Raw genomic sequence first — 25,340 nt, forward strand, 5'->3', positions numbered from 1 at the left:
AGTTTCCAATTTGTGGTCTTGCCCCAGCCTATTAACTGTCTGCCTCTCCATGCATCCTCCTCCAGCACAGAGGGCAGGCAAGAGGTGCCTTGTTTTCCCACCCCGTCCTGGAGTTTGTTGTATTTCCACACCTGACATTACTGCTTCTTAAGATTTAGTGATTGCAGACTGATACTAAAAGGCAAAACTGAGAGTGAGAAAAATGAAACAGCATTGATTTTAAACTCTTTGAGCTAGAAACCAATTGCGTGGAAATAAACAAGCTTTTTCAATAACAATGATCCCATTCAACATCCTATTTTTTTTCAAATCCATCCACATCAAGAAATTGGACCACAGCTAATATTCAGGGTGAGGAACAATTTATGATGTACGTAGAAAAAAACCAGAAGGGAAATCAGAATATAAGTGTTTCAGTACTGGGTTTTGTCACTAGTGTACATAAATTGCCAATAATGTAATATGCAGTTTCAAAGTAGCTGAAGTTGAGAATACACTTTATGCTTGAGGAAGCAGTAGATGAGAGGAGAAAGGAGAACTGCTTTGGTATAAGAAGACAGGCTGTCCCCTGTAGGGAAAAATACTCCAAGGGAGAGGATGTACAGCATTGGGAGAGGGGGAATTCACTGCCTCAAAAAAGTTTTTTAAAAACTCATAGGCTCCTGCAGAAGTTTTCAAATGTATAATAGAGGAACATCCAGCCTCCAACAAAGCAACAAAATAAAAAACTACATCAAAAAAATAAAAATGGCATGGTTGTTGCACATCCTCAGTAGTGTCAAGGGTACCATCCAATAGGTGATTGTGATACCTGCATAAGTACTTTTCACAACACGCTAACTACTGCAGTGGAAGATTTAACTAGGCCCTTGAAATAACTCTTTCATCAGAAAGCAGGGTTAAGAAAGTTAATATATATATGATTTCACGTAGCTTAGTACTCTTCCTATTTTACACAGTCTTGATGCTCACCCAATGCCTGGTTAAAATTGGGGCAATGGGAAAGATGATCCTGAACCAATACAATACCACAATAATGATCTAGAGGTCTTGTGATTTGAGGGAAAGACAACTCTACAAGTTACTGTGGAATTCCACTTGAGTTTACTGTCTTGCTGTGCCCTTTGAATCCATTACTGCCCTAGAAGTTCAGATTGCAACAGCAGTCAAGAATACTGTTCATAATCTCCTTCTCGCAAAGCAGGTACAACCCTTTTCTTATGAACATGAACCTATTGAGTATTCTTTATATTCACCGTTCTTAGAGTACATCCATACTGCAACTGTTGTCACACTTTATTTCAATTCAGTTCAGTTCTGCTGCTTTTTCCAGACATTGCAGATTGAGTGCAGTTCCCTCTCTATAACACTGCTAGCTAAACCTGTACTGGTACCTGTGCACCAATACATTATTTTCACGTAGTGTTCCAAAAGGTAAGGAAATATTATTACAAAAGCATAGTGAAGTAGCTAAGTTCATTTTTGGTGAATGGGCGCAATGTTTCAAAGTAAGCATATTTCAAAGGAGGAATTGCAAATCAATGACCTAGAAATTAGATGTAAAATTTCTAGTGTCTCAGGACATTCTGCAACTTCTTAATGAAGCATTAACTTTCTAGGGATAACATAGAATGCTGCACTTCCTTTGGCAATTACTTATGTAGTAGGCTACTGAAGGTGAATACAATGCATGCAACATCCATTGAGTTTAATTCATAAACTACTACGGACGCAAAACACAGAAGCTCAACTCTTCAGTGATGCTTATTAGACAGAGCAGAACACAGCCAGAGATCTAGGATCAGCAGATATTCGCTACTAGCTTTCTAGGCAGGGTTGGTTTACTCCCCACCTCCTCCCTGCACCCTTCCCCTATCTCCACCTCCTAGACCAAGGCAGACTACAGAGGTAGTACCTCTCATGCCTGCCTTGGTCCCAGCAGGGAAAACAAAGGAAGAGCATGTACTCCTTGTAAATGTATCACTGCTACTTCTTTGGATCCAGCACAAGAGGCACAGAAGGAAGCACATACCACCTGTACTTGCGTTACTGCAGCTGAGAAGGGCTGTAGAACCCCTTCAACAAGGCAGGGGCAACACAGGATGGGACAAGGATGAGTAGAGTGGCAATATGCTTTCAGCCAGCCCTATTTCTAGGCGTAACTAAAGTTTTTGATCTGCCCTATAAAGTCCCAAAACAGATTTAGAATGTAATAGTCAGAGACCACTTCCTTTGTGTCCAAGGGTATATAGACGCACATATAGATGTGTTTCTGATTGTTCTTTCATTATGAAGGACTTCCCTCCCTAAATCAACAAAATCCAAATCAGAGCATTTTATGCAAGTATTTTAAGTTCCTATTGTTTGGGCCGCATTTAATGTTTAAGGGAAAGTTGGTCTGCAAGTGTGTCAATGTGTAGTGAAAGTGTGTCAGGTTTTAGCTATTGTTAAATGTAATAACTATTTACTTTCTGTCTCCTACATTGTATCTTTTTCATATTTATGTTTCTGAAATATTGTGACCTGCTGTCAGCCTAAGGGAAAGGGCAGAACAGGTATTTGAATTAAATAATATTTTATTTAGCTTTCATTTGCAGTAAAATATTATCAGCTAACAGCAACAGTGTTTACCATTGAAAATCAAGCTATGGGACCCAAGAACATTCATAGATAGCTTCAAGAATATCAGGAAGGAACAACGATGAAGCATCTATCTGGATCTTCAAAAACATCAAGTTCTCAAGTATGTATGAACAACCACCCAACTGACTGACATACTTCTCCCAACAAATGAAAAGCTTAAATATGTAAAAAAAAAGTAGGATGTATTAATTGTGTATCAAGAAAATATTTGAAACTTACATAGAAAAGCAGGTAAAGGGCGCAGGGGAAGGGGGAAGGGTGTCCCATTTGGAATGTGGATATCCATGAGATGTTATTTTATTGGTTTTACTTATTGTAGCTTATTTATGATTGTGACCTGCCCTGAGCCTGCTTGCGGGGAGGGCAGGCTAAAAATCCAATAAATAAATAAATGAATGAATGAATGAATGAATGAATGAATGAATGAATGAATGAATGAATGAATATAAGAGTTGCCTCATAATGCCAATTGGGGGGATATGCAGAGGAGGAAAAATTACTTAATCTGTCTGCGAGATGGATACCCCTCCCTCATTCATCTTTAACCTATTTTTCTTCAGATAGTTTTTGAAGGCAGAAATAAGATAGAGTAGAGATTACCAAAGGAAGAGGCATTTATAGGGGATATTCAGCAGGTATGGGAAGAGTTAAATACCATCACCCCCCTTCTGTCCTAATGGCCCAATCCCTTAAAATCTATATGACTTCAACACAAGTTTGAAAGCACAAGTTTGTTGAAGTAAAAATGCAGGTCTACCCTAAATGATGAGAAATGGAAGGAAATCAAATTTGTACAATGACTTTTGATCACTTCTCCTCTGTGCTTCACATATATACCCCTACATATAGAAAGGAACAGATGTTTGACCATAAGAAAGCAAGTTTTTGTAAAACACCAGGGCTGCAATTCAACAAAGCTATTTGTTTTATACTATTTAAACTGAAATATGGCTTGCCTCTTTAGTAACACAAAAGGCTGCAGTAGACACTTCAAAAAAGCCTCCACCCATATCCCTAGATTTCCTATGCATGTGTATAAAGCTTTGTTGAAGCTCAGTTCATGGAATTTATGGGCACCAGAAGAGGGAATGTTGAACATACAAGAAAACACACTGCACATGAGACTACCTTACAAATTTTACTCTCCATTGGTCTCTCAATCTCATACACATAAAAGCACATACAGTCCTGAAACTTATTCTACAACATATGCAACACAAACATGAACATGAAGCAAAAACAGAAAAAAAAACAATGATCAAGAGAAGCAAAAATAAAAATGCATCCAGAGAAAAGAACAAAAAGTGACACAATTCCATTTGTGTTTCCTCTACACCCAAAAGAAGCAAACAATACACCTGTATTTTCATAAGAAAGACTGTGTCTCTCTGGATATAAGTCTTTCCACTATTAAGAATAAAAGAACTGCATTTGATTCAGGATAAGCTATAAAAATAACTTTCAAATGCCAATTCTAGTTCAATTTTTTATATGATGAATATGCTACAGGTAAACTATGAATGAACTGCTCTATTAGGATGATTAAGATACTTTTTGTGCCATGTTCACACAATCGGTCAAGAATATTACACAATTATTAAATGTTGCAAGAGTTATTTCTAGAAATCTAACACAGCCAAACTCACAACACCATATTAACTGTACTTTAATTTAAAAAGGCATTCCTTAACTATAACATTATAAAGGAAAGTTTAACGAACAACTGCATTGTATATTAATTAGTTAAAAACTAAACTCAGTTTTAAAAATACTTTTGGTTGTACTTTCACAGGTCTGTGATTGGCAGTTTATGAATTCTGCCCACCACTAGTACTTAGAGGCAATATCTCATGAAAAGCTTTTAAATATGTTGTACCTAACACTGAGATCCTTGAATTACAAAAGCTGAATCTCTTTTCTATCCCCTTGTCAATACAGGGAAGAGGAAACACATTGATACTGGTGCGCTTCAAAAAGCCTCATGCTCAAATACGCATAATGAAGGGTTCTTTCCCACCTGACTGTGCATGAATTTCAAGTTAATTCCTTCCAGTGTGACTTGGAGTAGTCCTCCTTCACCAGTCTTCATATCCTGCACTGGGAATTCTCCACCCAATTCAGGGCCTACAATGCAGAACAAGAATAGAAGGACATTTTTCCCCAAACAGAGAGTGATCTGCATACGTATGAAAAACAAAGCATGTGCTGTTACAGAAGAATCCTGACAAGCAATTCCCTTCCCATATCAGAGCCATAATTCCTCTTTGTTTTCTACACCATAGATAATAAAGAACAGCAGAAAAAGTCTCTCTCAGTCCATGGTATCTGACAAATTTAAAAATTGTAGTTTTAAAGCTATTTTTCCAGGCCTTAAAAGATCGTAACATTTTAAAATACAAGTCCTAAACAACGAAATATACATTAAACTATTTATATCCTGCTTTTCCAAAATTTAGCTTGCTCAAAGAAGCTAACAAAATAAACATATGTAATGTCAAAAAACAATTTACTAATTAATCAATATAACTAATTCTCAACATGGCCCCATGTGTGGGCACTCAAATCCACAGACTGGATCTTTCTATAAACCTAAGAAAAGTCCCAGCATTGCAGAAAAATTTGAAATCTAAAAAAAAATGGGTTACTAAAACCCTCCAAAATAATAGAAGCAATACCTATACCTTTAGAGAAAATGGGCACCATCTGCAGTAGCCATTGTGAGTGTTGCTAGGCAACCACACTGATATTGCCAGCCTTCAAGCCTTAGGGGGGCGTTTTCAGTAAAAAATAGAGGGAAGGAAGACTCATTGGGGCCAGGCCCACCAGCAACCACTGTCATACCAAGCTCCTTATGGTGTGTAATGTAGTGGTTAGAGTTTCAAACTAGGTTTCCAGGTTCAAATCCTCACCCTGCCATGGTACTCACTAGATAACTTTGGGTCAGTCTCAAAGTCTCAGCCTAACCTACCTCACAGGGTTGTTGTGAGGATAAAATGGAGGAGAGGAGAATGATATCAACTATTTTTGGTTCCCATTGTGGAGAAAGGTGGGGTATAAATGAAATAAATAATAAATATAGCTGAATATGTGGGGCAGATAAAAAGGTGAGGGGGGTGAAAGAAGAAAAGGAAGTAGAGAAAGGTGCCAGGAGAATGAAAAGAGGAAATGTTACGAGGGGGATACAGGAAAAACTGAGATGCCCCTACAAGACCTTGTGAGTTCCCCGTTGCACAACTGGGCCCAGCCCAGTATGGTGGTCAGAACTGCACAGAATTTTTCCAGAGAGGCTTTCAAATAGAGAGCAGGAGGGAAAGCTGAAGACAGGGCGGCAGATAAAAGTAGGCTGGTTGGTGGGTGGGAAAGAGAGAAAGAAGCAGGAAAAAGGGAGAACCTATGAGGGCTTTCAGTACAGAGTTAGTAGAAGCATGTGGCAAGAGAAACTAGATACTTCCCTCCATTCCACCTCACAATGTTGGTTACTTAACTACCATTCATCCCTGATGTCAATGTCCAACTCTTTCCTAACTGCTATCCTTATACACACTTAGAATATGAAAATTTCTTCCTTTTTTGCATTCAGCACTGCTAGTAGTAAATACAAGTAGTTTCAAACTCTTTAAATATAAAAGCACCACATATACCTCAAAAATATTGTAAGACAGTTGCTGAGTATCTGCCAAATGTCATCCATCCCTTCTCTTACCTGGTTTTGTGCTTTGCTGTCTTGCTGCTGCCCGCTCCATGCTATCTTTTACACAATAATAAAGTTCCCGGCACTACAACAGAAAAAATGTAAAGTAAAAATAAGGCATTTAAAATGCAAGATATCTAAGCAGACATTATTAACTAGTACATTAATCCTGTCCTTCATACACAGAGGTAAGGGGTGTGTGCCTGGGGGGTTTAAATCCAGCACTGTCCACTATATCACATTGAATCTCATTGCTCTGTAAGACTGGAGAAAACAAAACTGATTATGGCTGAGCAAGATGCGTTCATCCCAGCCATGTGATAACTAAAACATTATTACAACCAATTCAGAGTTGCTTGGTAACTTGATGGGGGGTTAATACCATTTGGCCCTGGCCCCATCTTCTTTCATTGGTTTCTCAATTACAATGGAAATACAATGTCCTGTCCTTGGATAGTGTTGATGAATTACAGGAAGTGAAATATACTAAGTCAAGGAGATGAGAACCTATGGCATGGTTTACATCCTACAGAAGGAGGAAGTTCCTTCTCCCAGCAGCCAATAGAAGCAGCTGTGTCTTAACAGCATTTCCCCCAGCTCCTTTCCCTTCTTTTCCCCGAAAAGAACATGCAGACACTACTAGATAGAATGAGGCATTTTTCAAAGGAAGAAAGAAAAAAAGGGGGATCGGGCTAAACACAGTTTAGTTCTGAGATTTGGTACAGTGGTAGCAGTGGCAGAGTATCCAGGATTATTGAGAGGATAAAATAAAATAACCCAATGTGACGGGAGGGACAGTAAATAATAGTATTTTAGTTCATGAACAACAGGAATAATGTTGCTTTATATTTGCTGAATATCATAAAATATTGTCTTACTAATATGATTTCGGGGAAACTAAATAGGTTTGACCACACTTATATTGTATTAATGTTTATTTTATGTAGGCATAAGAGAATACTACACGACAAACAATTTGTGTCAAGTGGGTCTGAAAGATTCAGATTCCATATTTGACTAAGTGACAGTTAAATAAGTTAAACAAACTATTAAACAGCACATAAATTACTATTTAATCCAGGTTACAGATTAAAAGATAAATGGGTCTTGATGATTGTATAGAGCTATGGTGCACCTGCATGTGGAATATTGCATACAGTTCTGGTTGTTGTACTTCAAAAAGAATACTGCAGAACTGGAAAAAGAAGAGTAGAGGGCAATCAAAATGATTAAGGGGTTGAATCACCTTTCCCATGAGGAAAGACTTAAGAAACTGGAGATTTTGTTTTTAGAAAAAAATATGACTAGGGGAGAAACATAATACAGGTTTATAAAATTATGCATGGGCTGGAGAAAGCAGTGGGTTTTTCCTTACTCCCTCATCATACTAGATGAGATGGAGCTAAAACAGCACCTCTGACATTTGGACAACTCTACCATGTCACAGTGCCCATGAGCAGTCATGGTATTATTTAGGCATCTCATAGCAAAATACTTACTAGTGTTTGCAGAAGACATGGCCAATTCCTGCTCCCTAACCAAGAAGCTTTGGGTCAGAGCAAGGCTTCATGTCAAGGGGGAGGGGGCTCCAGTTCCAGTTTACTCAGCCAAGGAGTCCTGAGCTGCTGTTCTGAGAAGCCCTCTTCCACCATTTACCTGATACCTCAGCATGCTTGCTGAACTTTTCTGCTTCTAGATTAAGGACTACACCCAAAGACCTCTTGCCACAGGAGGCAAGCTAAATTATTAGCTTTCTTCTCCCTCCCCCAGAGGAAGTATTGAATCAAATCCACACACAAAGGATTGGAGACACATGGTAGAAGAGAGAAGTAAGGGTTATAATCTTCAGTTCATAACTGAACTGAATTTTGACCAAACTTTTTTAGAAGTGGAAAGATTGTGCTATCTTTAAGTGAAATTGAAAACATTGAATGAATGAATGAATGAATGAATGAATGAATGAATGAATGAATGAATGAATGAATGAATGAATGAATGAATGAATGAATGAATGAATGAATTGGGGGCTCCCAATGAAGTTTATGGGCAATGCACTCAGAAAAAAGATAAACTTTTTTTACTCAATTAAATTGTGGAATTCACTGTCAGCTGATGTAGTGATGGTCATGAACACAGATGTGTTTAAAAAAGAGTCCGACAGATTCATGGAGGAGAGGTCCATGGCTACTAGCCATAGTGGCTTAAAGGTAAGGGCAAGAAAGCAAGCAAACAAATGCACCGTGAAAACCTTATTAACAAAGTGAAATAAACTCTATTGATATATGTACAGTGTGTCAAGAAATAAATACAAAGAATCAGTCAATAATACAAATTAATTCAGCTGCTGCGGTAGACATAGGAATCATTATGGACATGTTCTTCTTTTTCATGGAGTAGTTGTTTTTGTGATAACTGCCAGAGGAAGGAATACAGAAATGGGAAGGAAATACTGGTACCCCTGTTGCAGTTACACCTCTACTACACCTCCACCATCAGAACATCTCCTCCTGGAAATGAATTGGACTTCGTCTCATTAAGACTTTGGTCTTATATAAATTTATATAACTCAAGGCACTAGCACTTCAGCATTGTAAGCATAGGTCACTTTAAGTCTACGTTTATTCATACATTCTGCTGTTAAGTTTGTTTTCAAAAGGACATGTGAACTTGCAAATGCATTATAATAAGATGCCTTAGAGTGCTGTTGCGCAGCCAGAAATTATTGTACACAAGAACTTGAATTAATTTGTATTATTGACTGATTCTTTGTATTTATTTCTTGAGACACTGTACATATATCAACAGAATTTATTTCACTTTGTTAGTAAGGTTTTCATGGTGCGTTTGTTTGGTTGCTTTCTTGCTGTTTATCTTCGTGATTCTCTCAAGTGTGGAGGAGTTAAAGGAAAGGGCATCAATACCAGAGCTAGGAGACAGCATTAGGGACAGGTATTGCCTCTATGCCTTCTATCCTGGGCAACTGGTTGGTTGCTGCATGAATCAGAATGCTAGACTAAATGGACTATCTTCAGGATATTACAGACCGACTGCCAAAACTGATCAGACCAACTGATCAGTACCCGTTTGTGCTGGTTCACGTGGGAACACATGACATGGCCATGAATACCATCACAAGAATTAAAGAGGACCATGAAGCTCTTGGAAGGCAGTTGAAGACAATGGGGGCACAGGTGGTATTCTCTTCTATCCTTCCTGTCAAAGGAAGAGGAATGCAAAGGGAGCAGACCATACTCGAGGTGAATCGTTGGCTGAGGTGGTGGTGCCAGCAGGAGTGCTTTGGGTTCTGGGACCACAGGATAAGTTTTCTTAGAGAAGGCCTTCTAGCACATGATGGGCTTCACCTCTCAAGGTCAGGGAAGAAAATGTTTGGAAAAAACCTGGAGAGCTTCATCAGGAGAGCTTTAAACTGATGCCACAAGGGGAAGGGGACGATGAACATGAGGGCTACGATATAGTAGGAATTACTGAGACTTGGTGGGATGATTCCCATGACTGGAATGTGGTAGTGGATAGGTACGAATTGTTCAAGAAAAACCAGAAGGGTAGAAGAGGGGCAGAGTGGCATTGTATGTGAGGAGAGGGCTTGATTGTCAGGAAGTTCTGGAGAATGTGGTTGATAATCCAGGGGAAAGTATATGGATGGAAATAAGGGGAGGGAGGACAAAGGGTATTGTTGTTGGAGTCTGCTACAGACTGCCTGACCAGGGAGAGGAAATGGATGCTGCCCTCCTTGAACAGATTGGTAGAGTATCCAGACATCAGAACATTATAATTATGGGCGACTTCAACTTCCTCGATGTGTGCTGGGAGACAAGCTCAGGAAAAGCAACAAGAATCACACAACTTCCTGACTTGCCTGAACGATAACTTCCTTTTTCAAATGGTGGAGGAAGCTACAAGGGGCTCAGCCATACTAGACTTAATATTAACTAACAGGGAAGAATTGGTAGATAGGGTAAAGGTGGTGGGGACCTTAGGGGGAAGTGGCCATGTCCTCCTTGAATTCCAGTTGCTATGGGGGGCCAAGAAAGTTCGTAGCCAGACTCATAGGTTACATTTTCGTAGGGCCGACTTCAATTAACTCAGAGGTTTGATGAGAGTCATTCCATGGGGGAGTGTGCTGGAAGAGAAAGGAGTGAGTGAAGGGTGGGCTCTTCTCAAACATGAGCTTTTGCAAGCTCAAGTCCTCACTATTCCAGCAAGATGGAAACATGGTAAGGGCTCCAAAAAACCAATATGGATGAACAGAGAGTTCCAGAATGAGCTAAGGGAGAAAAAGGAAATGTTCAGGAAATTGAGAGAAGGATAGACCTCTAAAGAGGAATATATGAGGGTTACTAGGTACTGCAAATCAGCCATCAGAGAAGCCAAAGCTCAGTATGAGCTGGGTCTGGCCAGGGGGGCTTGCTACAATAAGAAAACTTCTACAGATATGTAAGAAGCAAATAAGGTAAAAGAGGCAACTGGACCGCTGTTGGGAGTGCAAGGGGAAACTATGATGGATGACAGAGAAAAAGCAGACAGGCTTAATGACTTTTTTGCCGGTTTTCTCCCTGAAGAACTTGAGCTAATCTAGAGATGGTAGTAGACATGACAGGACACCTGGGTGGCTAGTTGACATTGACAGAGAGGCTGTGGAGAGGCACCTGGCTGCACTGGACGATTACAAATCCCCTGGGCCGGATGGTGTGCACCCAAGAGTGCTCAAAGAACTTTCTAGAGAACTTGTGGAGCCTCTGTCCATCATCAAGGCCTCCTGGAGGACTGGGACTGTGCCGCAGGATTGGAGAAGAGCGAATGTTATCCCAATCTTTAAGAAAGAGAAGAAGGATGACCCGGAAAACTACAGGCCAGTCAGTCTGATTTCTGTTGCTGGGAAGATATTAGAGCAGAATTTAAAGGGATCAATCTGTAAGCATCTGAAGGACTGCTTAGTGATCTGGGGAAGTCAACATGGTTTTGTCCCCAACAGATCTTGTCAGACCAACCTGGTTTCTTTCTCTGATCGAGTGATGAGCTTACTGGATAGTGGGAACTCTGTCGACGTGATTTACCTGGATTTCAGTAAAGCTTTTGATAAGGTTCCCCATGACATTCTAATGGGTAAACTGGAAGACTGTGGACTGGACTATAGGACAGTTCGGTGGATAGGGAACTGGTTAGAGGACCACAACCAAAGAGTGGTGGTCAATGGCATTTCATCATATTGGAGGGAGGTGTCCAGTGGGGTGCTGCAGGGCTCGGTTTTAGGCCCGGTACTTTTCAATATTTTTATCAATGATCTGGATGAAGGGGTAAACGGGCTACTCATTAAATTTGCTGATGATACCAAATTGGGAGGAGTGGCAAACACCCAAGAAGGTAAGAGTTAAAATTCAACAAGACCTGAATACTCTGGAGAAGTGGGTGGTTGTGAACAGGATGCAATTCTACATAGGTAAGTGCACAGTATTACATCTGGGCCACAAAAATGTGAAGCACAAATACAGGATGGGGGATACGCTTCTGGGTAGCAGTGTATGCAAAAGAGATCGTGGGGTAAGAGTGACCTGTAAACTAAATATGAGCAGTCAGTGTGATGAAGTGGCAAAAAAGGCAAACTCAGTCTTGGGTTGCATCAAAAGGGCCATTGCATCAAAATTGCAGGAGGTCATAGTCCCTCTCTATACTGCCTTGGTCAGGCCGCACCTGGAGTACTGTGTGCAGTTCTGGAGGCCTCACTTCAAAAAAGATGTGGACAAAATTGAGAGGGTGCAGAAGAGAGTGACAAGAATGATCAGGGGTGTGGAGACTGAGCCCTACGAAGAAAGCCTGAGGGCCTTGGGAATGTTTAGTTTGGAGGAGATTGAGGGGGGACATGATTGCTCTCTTTAAATATTTGAAAGGCTGTCATTTGGAGGAGGGCAAGGAGCTGTTCCAGTTGGCAGCAGAGGATAGAAGCAACGTGCTTAAATTACATGCAGAAAGGTACTGGCTGGATATTAGGTAAAAAATTTTCATGGTCAGAGTAGTTCAAAGGTGGAATCAGCTGCCTAGGGAGGTGGTGAGCTCCCCTTCACTGGCAGTTTCCAAAAAGAGGCTGGATGAATATTTGTCAGGGATGCTTTAGGCTCATCCTGCATTGGGCAGGGGATTGAAGATCTGTATGGCCCCTTCCAACTCTGTGATTCTGTGACTAGTGGACTCATCCAGCAGGGCTCTTCTTATGTAGAGAGATTAAAATGCCATCAATCACATTTCAAATCCCAGGCTAGGATGTTAGCAGTTTACTAGAAGCGTGGCACCAATAAGCTCATCTTTTGAAATTATATTTAAAATTACTGTTGTACATAAGAAATTATGCATCTTGACCCATGGAAACTCTTTCAAGTGATAACACCATTCTCAAACTGCACTAGTTAACTCAACATTAATAATGTAGAGAAGACCCAGAAGTAGAAAAGCTTAAACGCTATCATTTAAACGTTGTACTTCTATTTCCATTCTCACTGTGACAAAATTATGGTGGGAAACATACCTTTTTGGTGTAGAATTTATTCAGCTGGGTCTCTTGGCCATTTCTCCTCCAGAGACACAGCACTTTAGTTTTGGGACAGTATGTCATATTGATGAGTTTTTCATACCACCAGCGTTCATACACGGTGCCAATGTTACTCCTCAACACAATACAATCATCGCATACCTGAAGGCACAAAGACTCTTAGATGGGAATCATTATGCAAAACTCAATTTATAACACAGATTTTGTTAACATTTAATTAGTACTCTACCTCCATGAAGAAAATATCTCCTGTTGTATCTGTCCCAGCATGTACAACAAATGTTTGCTTCTTGATATGTCTGCTGCCACTGGGTCGGAGTGGGAGTTCCCTTCCAACCTAAATAGAATGGGGGAAACCTCAGTTATGAACCTGCAACCTCTACTATGCAATTTTATAGCAATTTAAATCTCATCCACATCCAGTATTGAATATTCTCTTCAAGATTGTTTTCAGTGTTTCCACTCTATTATCTTTTTTCTCCAATAATGGGGAATAATTTAATGTAAACTCTCCACACCTAAAGTCTTAATGGTAAGAGGAGAATTATTTTTATTACTTTAACAGAAGAACAATAACCATTTAATATACAGGCCTACTACACTTAATGCTACCAGTGCTAACTATCTCCTATTAAAATCAATGGGGCCAGAACATGCTTAAACTTTGGCTAGTTTCTACCTACATTTTTAAAGTAACATTGCTTACAAGGTGCAACATTGCTAATACTGAATCTGGCCCCCATAACGACAGACAAATCCAGAGGACAGGACCAGTTTCAGACAGAGTGGTTTAAACCATCCCAAAGAGAGGCAAAAACAACATAAAGGAGCATCCCCCTTTACAGCAGCTGTGGGTCAGGTGGAAGAGTGGAACTTGTCAATACCACCAAAGTATTGGTAAAGCCCCCTTCACCACTCCCCACCACTCCCCACTGCGTGAGTCAAGCAGATGTTGATGGCAGCTTTGTAGACCGACAGCCCAGTGAGGAAGCAGCATGTGTGTGAAAAGGATGGGATTTACTCCTGCATGTCTCATGAATCCACCACTTGTATATGCATAATGTTTACACATACAGCTGAAGAACACAACTTGCAGACACAACAACTACATATGTTTTTAATCATGTGTATGATGAGGTATGTGCACCAAGTTTAAAGACAACGGGCAACACCGTCAGCTATTTTGAATCTTAAAGAAGCAGGATCTCCGGGTGACATACTGTTACAGAGAACCCTAGATTGCTTATAATAAAGAATAAATTAACCTCCCATGCTAGAATTCTATCCAATAATATGCTCCCACAGTGAATTTCAACTCCTTTTTTTTTTTTTACATAATATGCATTGCTGAACCTTTCTAAATGTAAACTGAGATAATACTTTTAGTGCTGTGCTCACAGCTGGAGATGGGGGTGGGGGCACAGGTAGTCCGGGCCACGCCACAGGGCCAGCTTCGGACAGAGGCCAATTCAGAACAAGGTCACATGGATCAAGAGAGGGTTTAAGATCTTTGCTCTCACAAGATTTTGCCAACTGAAATCAATAAATCAGCCTTCACTCTGTGCTACCTATAATTTTTCCTTCAGGGTTCCATGACACTGTTAGTTCTATTTTAAAATTGCTTGAAAGATCTTCTGATGTCTTGTGTAAGTTATACCTTGATTCTCTCTCATGTAATAAACTGACTAAACCCAGCAGTATAACCTAGCAGTTATACCCTGATTCTCTCTCATGTAATAAACTGACTAAACCCAGCAGTATCTACAATTCTTTATGGTCAGGCCTGAGTCTCAACACCTCTTACCATAAAAGTTTTAATCATTAGACATTATTTGTTTTGGACTTAAACAAGAAGCTGTACAAAATAAATGTGTACGATAGCTGTGAAGTAATCTATCTGAAATATTTTAAAATTATACATATTGTGGTAAATACTTCATGAACTAGCATTTTCAATGTTGGTGGTAACGACCAATGTCAGAGCGCACATTAAGGACTAATCTGCTCCCAAAGAGGAAAAACATACATATGAGTGTTTTTTTTAAACTTACTATATTGGCAAGTTTATCAAGCACATCATTTATTTGCTGACTATACACCAGGCCAATGTGAGATTTCCCCATCAATCGACGTACCTTCTTTCTAATATCATTTCTGTTAACCTAAACAGCAAAAAACAGCATAACTCTTACATATAATGAACTGTACCCAAATATATGTTTAGAAACTGATATTTGCCACCAACTATGTCCTAAAAAATGTTAGCCACTATGTAAAAAGCTTCTGTTTCAGTTAGACAGGCAATAGGAAACAAACAGAAGAACCAACACATCTTTTTCTTCTTAGACACCACACCATTTTCAAGATGGATATCATTAGCAATGAAACAATGTTAAGAACAACTCCTATAGAAAGAGGCCAATAAGAAGTTGTATGCTAGCTATTACATAAATTAAGTAATTGTGAAGAGAGAAGAGCTCAAATATACCCAACCAAAGACTTAAAAATACACATAATCATGACATTTCATTGCTTGGCCTATCAGTATCCATGGTGCTGATAACTGGTAGCACAAGGACTTTTTACCATCTGTCCTCTTCCTCTAAATTTATGTTGAAACAGTTTGAAGAGAGGAAGAGGTGACAACAAGAGTAGAGGAGCTGCCTCACGGCTGGTGGACTCAGTCCTTTTCAGTGTGCCTTTCCCAACAAGACATGTGGAAGGGAAGGCACATAAACCTGGCCACATGAATAAGAAGAGGGTTCTTGTTTTTCCTGGTGTGCTGCTGTCTCACTTCCTCCTTCCTTCAGTTCAGAACAAATGGAAGGTAGAGACAAAAGCATATGAACTAGAAAAAGATCCCTCCTCTGGCTCATGCACTGCATCCCTTCCTGCAGAGATGCCCATTTAGTTCCAAGATGCATGAAGAGAAGATGACCCTGTTTTTGCTGGTAAATCATTTGGAGAGGAGAAGTTTGACCCTTCCGACTTCACTTCATGTGGCTACTGAATTAGCTAACTGATGAGCAGCATGAATGTTACTTTGAATTTTTTTCTTCATGAACACATACAATGTCACCTTATGGCAACAGCTAACAAGAGCTCCACCAAAAAAGTCCAAAATGAATCCCCCAAAACTGGCACCTTCATCATAAGCATGTAGATTATCATATTGTGCAACAGTGTAGCCAATAAGCGATCTTCATCATCTTCTAAACGTTTGCGGTCATGTTCCCCGAGAGAAAGATACCTATGGGAAGAAACAGGCATGAAATTATGCCGAAGATGAATTTACACCAGACTCACTGAAAAGAAAGGAGATAAAAATGCTTCAAGAAGAAAAGTGAAATAAACTAGTAATTGCAAATATGGAGGAACATCCAAATCCCAAATGTAAAGGAACAAATTCCTACTCTGCCATGGGAGCTTACTAGGTGACTTTGTGCCAGTCTCACAGTCTCAGCCTAACCTACCTCACAGAGTAGTTGTGAGGATAAAACAAAGGAGATGATGTAAGCCACTTTGAGTCCCCAATGGGGGGGAAAGACAGGTATAAATGAAATGTATAAATAAATAAATAAATGAAAAATGAATAATTTCAATCAGATACAAGCAATGGTCATTCCTTTCTGCAATAGTCCTTGTTGGGAAGATGTCTTACAAAGTTTGTTAATCCTCTCTTTGATTATGATTATAGTGATAACCACAGTTCTCGGAATGCTATCAGATTTTTGGAGTGCAAAGAACCTACCCAGTAAAAGGCAGGGGTGTGCGATTCGGCTCATATACTAAAAAAATATATATTTGGAATTATTCAGGTATATCTGGATATATCTGGCATATTCAGATAAACCAATATTTACATTACCAAATTATCCAGATATATTTGGGAATATCTGCGGATCAGGGCCCATAGATTTAGACCCCTGGCTCCACTTCTTGAAGTTTGGGAGTTCATTAGTGGACAGGAAGGACTAGGTTCTCTGCAATTTTGGTGGAGTTTGTTTGAAATACGATACTTCCAGCCTCCTGGATAGCTTCCCCCATAGCGAATAATGGGTTGAATTGGGATAAAACAAATAAAACAAATAAAAACAAAATCCAACAAATAAAAATCCAAACAAATAAAAACAAAAAACAAAATCCAAATACTAAATCAGACCTGAATATCAGTAATACTGAGTATTTATGGTAGTCCTGATACTTCTCTGTCTGTTATTTCTAACTTTCGTTGGCCTAGCACTACTTTGCCTATGCAGAGCCAAGAACATTGTTTCCTAAGCCCTACTTTAAAAGACAATCAAACAAAGGGGCATCACATCACATATCAGTAGAGAAAGTCTCTGCAGATCAAGAATAAAGAGAGTTAAGTAGAGCTATGCCTAGAAGCAGGGCTTTTTTCTGCCAGAATGCTCCGGAACAGTGTTCTGGCAATTCTTAAAATGGCCAGGATCGGGGCCAATTTGGGCTGGAACGGGTTGCTGCCGGGGGGGGGGAGGCTCCCCTGCCAGGCAGCGACCTGATCCTGGCCTTTTTGGGCCCAAAATAGATGGAGCGGGCCTGAAATGCCCAGGATCAGGCCCGAAACACCCAGGATTGGGCCTCTTCCAGGCAGGGGAACACTCTCCAGACTGGCAATGGCCCAATCCTAGCTATTTTGGGGCCAAAATGGTCGAAACAGGCCCGAAACAGCCAGGATCGGGCCCAAAATGGCCAGGATCGGGCCTCTACCGGGCCCAAAATGGCCGAAAGGGGCCCAAAATTACCAAAATGGACCTGAAACGGTCAGGATCAAGCCCAAAACAACCAGGATCAGGCCTCACCAGGCTCAGGAACACTCCCCCGTCTGGCAGCAGCCCTATCCTGGCCATTTCAGACCCAAATTGAGCCAAAAGGGGCCCAAAATGGCTGAAAGGGGCCCAGAATGGCCAGGATTGGACCCAAAACGGCCAGGAGCAGGTGTTCACTCCCCTGCCTGGTAGTGGCCCAACCCTGGCTGCTTCAGGCCAAAATGGGCCCTAAACGGCCATGATCGGGTCCTAAACAGCCTGGGGCGGGGAGTCGAGCAGACTCAAATCGCGGGTGCGCTCCCGGGGTTGGCCACACCCTGCATGATGGTATCACTTCCTGAAAGTGATGTTATCATGCGGTTCTGGGAGTGTATGGTACCACTGAGTTCCACCACCTCTTTTCCCAGAAAAAAAGCCCTGCCTAGAAGCATGTCACTCAGCAGAAAATTACATTCTGGATCTCCAAAACCTAGTTCAGCTCAAGGTGAAATAGTGCAGAAATGGATGTGTGTAAGAATTAATATAATTTACCTATCAATCATTTCTTGAGGTCCCTGGTCCATCCCCATTCCTTCTCTCTCTAACATCACAGCATCCAGAAAAGCATCTTCCCAAAACTGCATCTGATCCCAAAGAGTTGAACGTTCTTTACCTGGATAGCATAGAGCATATTAATCTAGCGCTGCCATATTCCTTCCCGCCTACCCCCACAAATCTATGCAGATATCCCAAGAAATCACACAAATCATGGAAATAGACCCACAGCAAAACCAGAGTTTGAATAAAACATAATTAAGAGCAAAACAAAATACTTCCCTATCCTAAACCAAACTGAGAACACTTGTGGTTGCGTGTCACAAATTACAACAAACTCTACTAAAGCTGAACACCAACTTTCTTTCATTCTGAGTGCTCTGATAATATTCTCCAAACAAAGGTGGTGATAATGCAGGAACAAGAACAGAATAGGCCGGTGTGAACAGAAATACATGTAAGAAGTTGCAGATGTAAACACACAGAAACGCAGAGAAGAAATTATTACTCAGAGAGAAGGTTTCCATGGCAGCATCCTCTAACTGGTCCCAGACAGATCCTTTATCCCTCCCTTTACAGTTCCAAGCAAGCAGCAGCATGGCAGCAAAGAGGAAAAAATGAAAAATACAAGAAAAAAAGACTGAGCAATTTCTCTATTTTAATGACACTCAGATGAAAGAAAACTGAAAGGAAAATGCGTCATGTATTACAAAATCTGATCAAAAGAGAATCTGTGATTCTTTGAACACATCAGTATGTTCTGACCTTTAGCATATTGTGCAATGATCACTTCTCAAGATATCATTTAACACTTCAAGATATGATAGTATGATTTTGGAATATGAAGACTCTATAATTATAGTATTTTGTAAGAAATGCCCTCATTTGTCTGAAATATGTCACAGAATTTAAACAAACTGGCATTATACATATCTCAGAGATTAGACTATGGAGACTTCACTCCATTGATCACTATGCCATCTATTTTTTCTCTCTATCAGAGGAAAACTGAAAATTAAGCAGTTTAAGGAATTGTAATAATTTACAGCTTCCTTCAATTTATCTGGAGTGTACTTAAATAAGGTGATTTTTTAAAAGATATGAAGGGATTATTCATCTAAGCACGCTGATATGTTACAATCAATGAAATAATCAACAAACCATTTGAAGAAGATAATGACCTGTTATCTCAGTGTATTTTTGTAATGCAGCAGAGCATTCAAATAAATGGTCATCATACATACACACAAAAGTTCACTCCATGGACACTTCACTAGGTCAGATACTTGTTTTAATCCACCTTTTTATTGTTTTTGAAAAATAATATAGACAAGAATGAAATATCATTGCTATTTGCTGAAATGTTTGTTTTGAACATCCCGTATAAGGTATACATCTAATAAATATTCAGATAAGCTAAAAAGTTCTTACCCAGAAGACCTTCATAGAGATAAACTCGTTGGCTTGAATCTTCTGGAGCTCTCCCAGGACTGCTGCATTTATTATCTTTTATTGTTTGCTTCAAACTATGAGATTTACCCTTTAAAAAGAAGAATCACATGTTAGAAAGGTTAGACTGGAGCCCAGTTGCTCCGTATTATGTATCACTCAGTTATTAATGTTATCCTGTGAACATAACAGTAATACTATTCTTAAGTCAGCTAGAAAGAAAAAATCGGGATAAGAAACAGATCTTCAACTACTTGTCAATTCAAAATATTTTTAAAGAAACTTCATTGCCTTGAGAAGCTGTATAAAGATGTTAAGAAATCTTTATCATTCAGAACCCATTCAAATGTGACCCCAAAAGCGTGGTTGTAAATGTTAAACATCATGAAACATGCAGAAGGGGTGCACATCAAAAAACACTTGGGATTGAACGCCAAGTAGCTACAATCGGCCAGCACTTATTCACCAGGAATGCAACCCTTCTATCTCTCTTCTATATGATAAAGGATTTATTACAGCAAAACTTGAGTCCAGTGGCACCTTAAAGACCAACAAGATTTTCAGGGTAATAAGCCTTCAAAAGTTAAAGCTCCCTTCATGGATTTATTACATAACCCATTCAGTTACACAACTGCTAAGCAAAGCCAATCATATTCTTACAAAGATAGAACTAGTAGCGGAGTTTGTTTCAATTTCACTATCTGATACAGTGCATCGTGATCCTGCCAAGTTTCCTCCACTCTCTCCACCAAGGCCATCACCAGCATTACTGCTTAAGTCGCTGTCTGCTCCTAGCGTCTCTCCAGAACTGTTGCTCACCTGAAGAGAAAAATAGTTTATGCTACTTGCCCATATATTAAGCAATATTAGCCATTACCATAGAAACAGAGAGGGTCATCTAGTCCAACCCCCTTCACAATGCAGGAAATTCATGGTTCCGCCTCCCGAATACTAACATTGATTCACTTTGAAGTTGTCTAGATCTCAAACATCCTAAATTACAATCAGAAATATATTTGTTTAATACTCCATCTTTCTCACTGAGACTCACAGCAAAGATTATATTTGCCCTGGGCCATACAACAAAAGGTATCCAGCCTAATGAATACTAGAATGTAAACACACCATTTAAAGAGCACGTTTTAGATTTTTAAAAGACATAATGCTACATTTTAAGCAATGTAGCACCTTGTCTCTTCAGTGAATATGCTAGGAAGAGCTCAGCTTCACAGAATTTTAATATTTCAGAAGAATGCTCTGAAAATTCTTAAGCCCAGAAGGACAATTTAAGCTAACAGGTATATTTACAAATACATTCAATGCATTCTAACTGATATTTTATTCTCTCTTTGGCCTAGTTCATACATTGGGCAGCTCACCCCATGCAATTGCTAGGAATAAGCAGATTTCCCTCAATTCTGCTAGATATGCCTTCGGCTCCATTCTTTTTGGAAAGAAAATAGTATTTCAAACTGCTGATAATTGATTTATGAGCACAAACTTCCCTCACATTTTTGCTCTAATATAAACAGACACTGCATCTTGGGGGGAAAGCAGATTTTCTTTTTAAATTTTTTACTTTGCACTGGAGTGCTGGCACACAGATGGAAAAAATATTTAGGAAGAAAATTTGTTTCTTCTGGGGGAGTATTACTTTATTTTTATCCTGCACCAGAATGCTAGTGTTCCTCCTGTACAAAGGTATGTTTCTGCCTTTCTGCACTACCACTCTAGTGCACAATAGTCTCAAGAATAGACTCAATAAAAATCACTTCCCCAGAAGAAATGGAATTTCTTTCTACACTAGTGAAGTGCAGAAATATTAGAAAAATATTAAAACCCATTCTTCCTTGAATGCATTTACTTATTCATTCTTTCTGCTTGACCCCAGGATTTAGTTTAATGTAATGACTTTCTTCCTTGGATTGACTTTCCATCATTACTCACAGTAACAAAGTCCAGAAAAACTAATTCAGAAGAACCGTGAATTCCAAAATTATCAGTGTTAATTCAGCAAAATTTTCCAACAATTCAAACCTTCAAAATCCAAGGAAAATTTCAGCAGGGGAGAATTCAGTCTGAGAGATTTTGTTAACCAGCCCTCCTCCACATGGGCTGTACTAAAAGACCACACCAGTTGGACGGTTGCAATTGTTGGAGAAAATATAACTGTGAGCGCTTAAACAGTGAGGCCATGAGTATACGTTTCATGAAAATGCATATTCGTTCTCTTAATAGCTCTACACAATGCCTTTTGAGCTATAAGCACGTTAACAAATCTACATGCTCCTACAGGTGATTGTATGAGGGCTGCCAAACATACAAATCAGTCCTCTACAAAATTTAAAAAGAAGATATGTCCAGCCATCACTCTTTGATACTCTGTGCACAGGAATGTGTTTTCAACCAACAAACTATTTAAGCCACTGTACTTGAGTTAAAAATAGGCAGAGCCTTACTTACAGATATGAAGTACAAGTAAACCAGCTACAGTATTTGCATCAGACTTATTCTAAGATATATGTTTTTAAAAATGGAACACATTACACAAATGAAGTCAGCATTCTTAAATATAAACTAAAAGCCCTTCAATAAATTGTCAGTTAGAAGCTTAGTCTCCAAATTGAATGGCAACAGTGTCACAATATAAACATAAAGGAAATGGATAAGCACACATTGCAAAACTGTAGAGAGACATGGTATGCTAGATAAGACCATGTAGAGTTCAAGGACATACTTAAAACTGGGGTGAGGGGCAGCATATGCCAAACACACACTGAACAACATCAGCATACACAACTAGAAAACAGTGCATGCACACAAACAGGACAGAAAATAATTGCTTGGATCAAGCCCCAACATTGCACTTTGGCCATGCCCTACCACTGTGCTAACTTCAGAATCTTGGCTGGTACTTCGGATCATAACAGCAGGTCCCACGCTGGCCACAGAGTCCAGATCACTCTTCTGAATCCACAAATAGATGGGAAGAAATATAATTCACATTAAATATTCCCATTTCAGTTTGAACATACTGTCAAGGCAATTCATTTGAAGCTAGTCTACTAAGAAATGATTTATAGCTGCCCAGAGTCAGCAACAAGACATTCTTAGATTTAAGATTGTCACAGGAATTTAGATTTAAGATTATCACAGGAATATCATTGCTTCTCCCAACTTGAATTTCTTACAAAATATGACCCTGGCATGAGCTCACAAGGGATTCTTACAAGGTTTTACCGCACCTCCAGTTGAGCAACTGAAAACCTTAAACAATATATAAAAGGCCACTCACCTGAGAAGTGGAGGTTACACTTAGACCACTGTCCGCACTGATCTGTGATTTTTTCTCCTCTGTCTCTCCAAGATCAAAAAAATGTTTTGTACCTTCTGACCCTAAGCAGAGAGAAAAGGATAACTTGTTAACATGATAAAGGGAGGGTCTGAAGACTGATGACCATATAGGTGCATAAGCAGGACAAAAAGTAGGAACCTGAGACCATCTCTTCTACGTTCTCAGTATCATGAAGCACTATAACTTAGTTGGTCAAGGCCACTGCTATATAAAATGTGTCAGTGCACCTTAAAAAATTCAGCAATTTGCAAAAAATGAGAGGAGACAAAAACAGGCGTCAGACAGATTCTAGTCGATACATGCCAAACAGTTACTACATGACTCTGGAAAGCCACTTCCTTTGCTCTTGGATAAACAGGTTTTTTGGGAGGGAGGGGGTTTAACATCTTATTCGTTCGTATGTTTCTAAGAACCATCTGAAGCCTCCTCTCCTTTCTAATCACATGACACATGGTAGACCAACCAACTCACCAATCAAGAACAATAACATGTACTGCAAAGTAGCAGCTTCAGGCTGAATATCTGGAGGACAAAATAGCTTAAAAATGCAAGAAATGGCTCTCCAGAGTTTGCAATAACGTAAGTGAAACAGTGAATTTAGGTTGCAGCTGGTGTGAAGGCATGCATCCATTTGCCTACTCCATTCATAAATAAAATAAATAAATGCTGAAGAGATTTATACTATATTCATGCAGCCAGCCCCCTATTCTTAATCTTCCCCAATGAAATGACAGACAGAAAGAAAATGGGTGAGAAGAGAGACAGAATCTGGAAGGGTTCAGAAAGCACTGTGCAACAGGAGTAAGGGGGCAGAAGAATACACTACAGACTGTACATAGATCACCATTAAGAGTTTGGAAGGGAGAAGAGACTCAACACAACGCTTCTGCCATAGCCATATCTGCCAACTGTTCCACAACAGGGACATATGATGAGCAGCTGGAGGATTTTTTTAAAAAAGTTACGGATCTAAGATGTGTACAAGCAATGTTGTCTGGCAATTCTATGCACTCAGTACAGCAATACCTTACATTCCATTAAAAATGGTAAACTAGGAATTCAGAGGTAAGAGTGTAACTGTGTGTGATAGTAGTATCACTAGATAGCACCAGCACCAGAAAAAGAGAGAAAAAAGTGGAAGCAAAAGAGAGAAAGGGAAAATAATATATATGACATGCATGAATAAGGAACTACTGATGCGCATTTTGGGATGACCAGATTACTCATGAATGGTGAAGCTGTTAAGAAAAATGTTAAGTTCATCCCAATGGTACTATGTACCAGCACATACATATTTCAAAGAGAGAATGTCTGAAAAGAGCATTTTTAAAAATCAACAATGGTTTTGTAACATTAACGTAGCTATTTTAACAATATCTCTAACATGTGAGTATGTAGATACTACCTCATCATGATACTAGGGATACTTTTTTGAAAGTAAGGAGTTTAAATGAAAAAATCCATGAGGTTTAAAAAACCCTTAATGAGCCATAAAAAACCCTTTAATGAGCCATAAATAGTGAAAACACTAACAGGAATAATCTATATATCACTGTATCAGTCACATATTTAAAATGCAGATTACTAATAATACTGGAAGGATATGATTGACTGTGATTCAGTTAAGCCCTGTGAATGGGGCATGCACTGCTGTAAACTTTCAAGAATCACAGTTCTCTTTGTCAGATGTGTCTGACGAAGAGAACTGTGATTCTTGAAAGCTTATGCTACAGTAAAGTTGGTTAGTCTTAAAGGTGCAACTGGACTCTTTTCAATTTTAGCTACTACAGACTAACATGGCTAACTCCCCTGGATCTATGACTGCTGTAAACCAAACTGTAGGCACAGAGAAGGCAAGCAGTCAGTTTCTTCAGGATGTCTGCACATATAACCAAAATAAAAATCTACTTTCATTAAATACGTTCAAAAATATCATCTGTATCAATCAGTAAATTGATCACACACACACTCCAAAAGAAACCTGACAACAAGAAATCTACCTTAAAAGTACTTGGTCAGTCTAAGTCAAAAATCTATGTTAATGGAGGGAACAAAACCTAGCTTCAAAATGGGGAAAAAACCCCTTAACAGTTAACAAGTAATACTGGACTTTAATTACAGTATATGAAGACTTGAATATTGAGTTATATAATTAAGTTCCTCTGAAATCTATGGAAGGATACCCAGTTTCTGTGCATTCAATGATTGACTGATCCACCCTGAGCCTGCTGGAAATGCGGGGAGGGCGGAATAAAAGTCAAAAATAAATAAATAAATTTATTGTAGAACAGAGTCTGCTTCCGCTTGTTTAAACTG

General features: G+C 39.4%; 1 protein-coding gene across 1 annotated transcript in view; it reads right to left on the reverse strand.

Annotated features, from left to right (window-relative positions):
• Positions 1-25,340, reverse strand: part of MADD (MAP kinase activating death domain) — a 114,243-nt gene that overhangs the window by 12,760 nt on the left and 76,143 nt on the right. Inside the window, exons 21-31 of the mRNA XM_054971905.1 lie at positions 22,965-23,065; positions 22,553-22,636; positions 20,330-20,488; positions 19,652-19,760; positions 18,218-18,338; positions 16,041-16,146; positions 14,948-15,058; positions 13,126-13,233; positions 12,873-13,037; positions 6,347-6,419; positions 4,661-4,767 (exon numbers count right to left, since the gene is read on the reverse strand). Coding sequence (XP_054827880.1) covers positions 4,661-4,767; positions 6,347-6,419; positions 12,873-13,037; positions 13,126-13,233; positions 14,948-15,058; positions 16,041-16,146; positions 18,218-18,338; positions 19,652-19,760; positions 20,330-20,488; positions 22,553-22,636; positions 22,965-23,065 — 1,244 coding nt within the window. The remainder of the gene's footprint in view (positions 1-4,660; positions 4,768-6,346; positions 6,420-12,872; positions 13,038-13,125; positions 13,234-14,947; positions 15,059-16,040; positions 16,147-18,217; positions 18,339-19,651; positions 19,761-20,329; positions 20,489-22,552; positions 22,637-22,964; positions 23,066-25,340) is intronic.

This window comes from Eublepharis macularius, chromosome 2 (assembly GCF_028583425.1).
Source record: "Eublepharis macularius isolate TG4126 chromosome 2, MPM_Emac_v1.0, whole genome shotgun sequence".
Taxonomy (NCBI): Eukaryota; Metazoa; Chordata; class Lepidosauria; order Squamata; family Eublepharidae; genus Eublepharis; species Eublepharis macularius.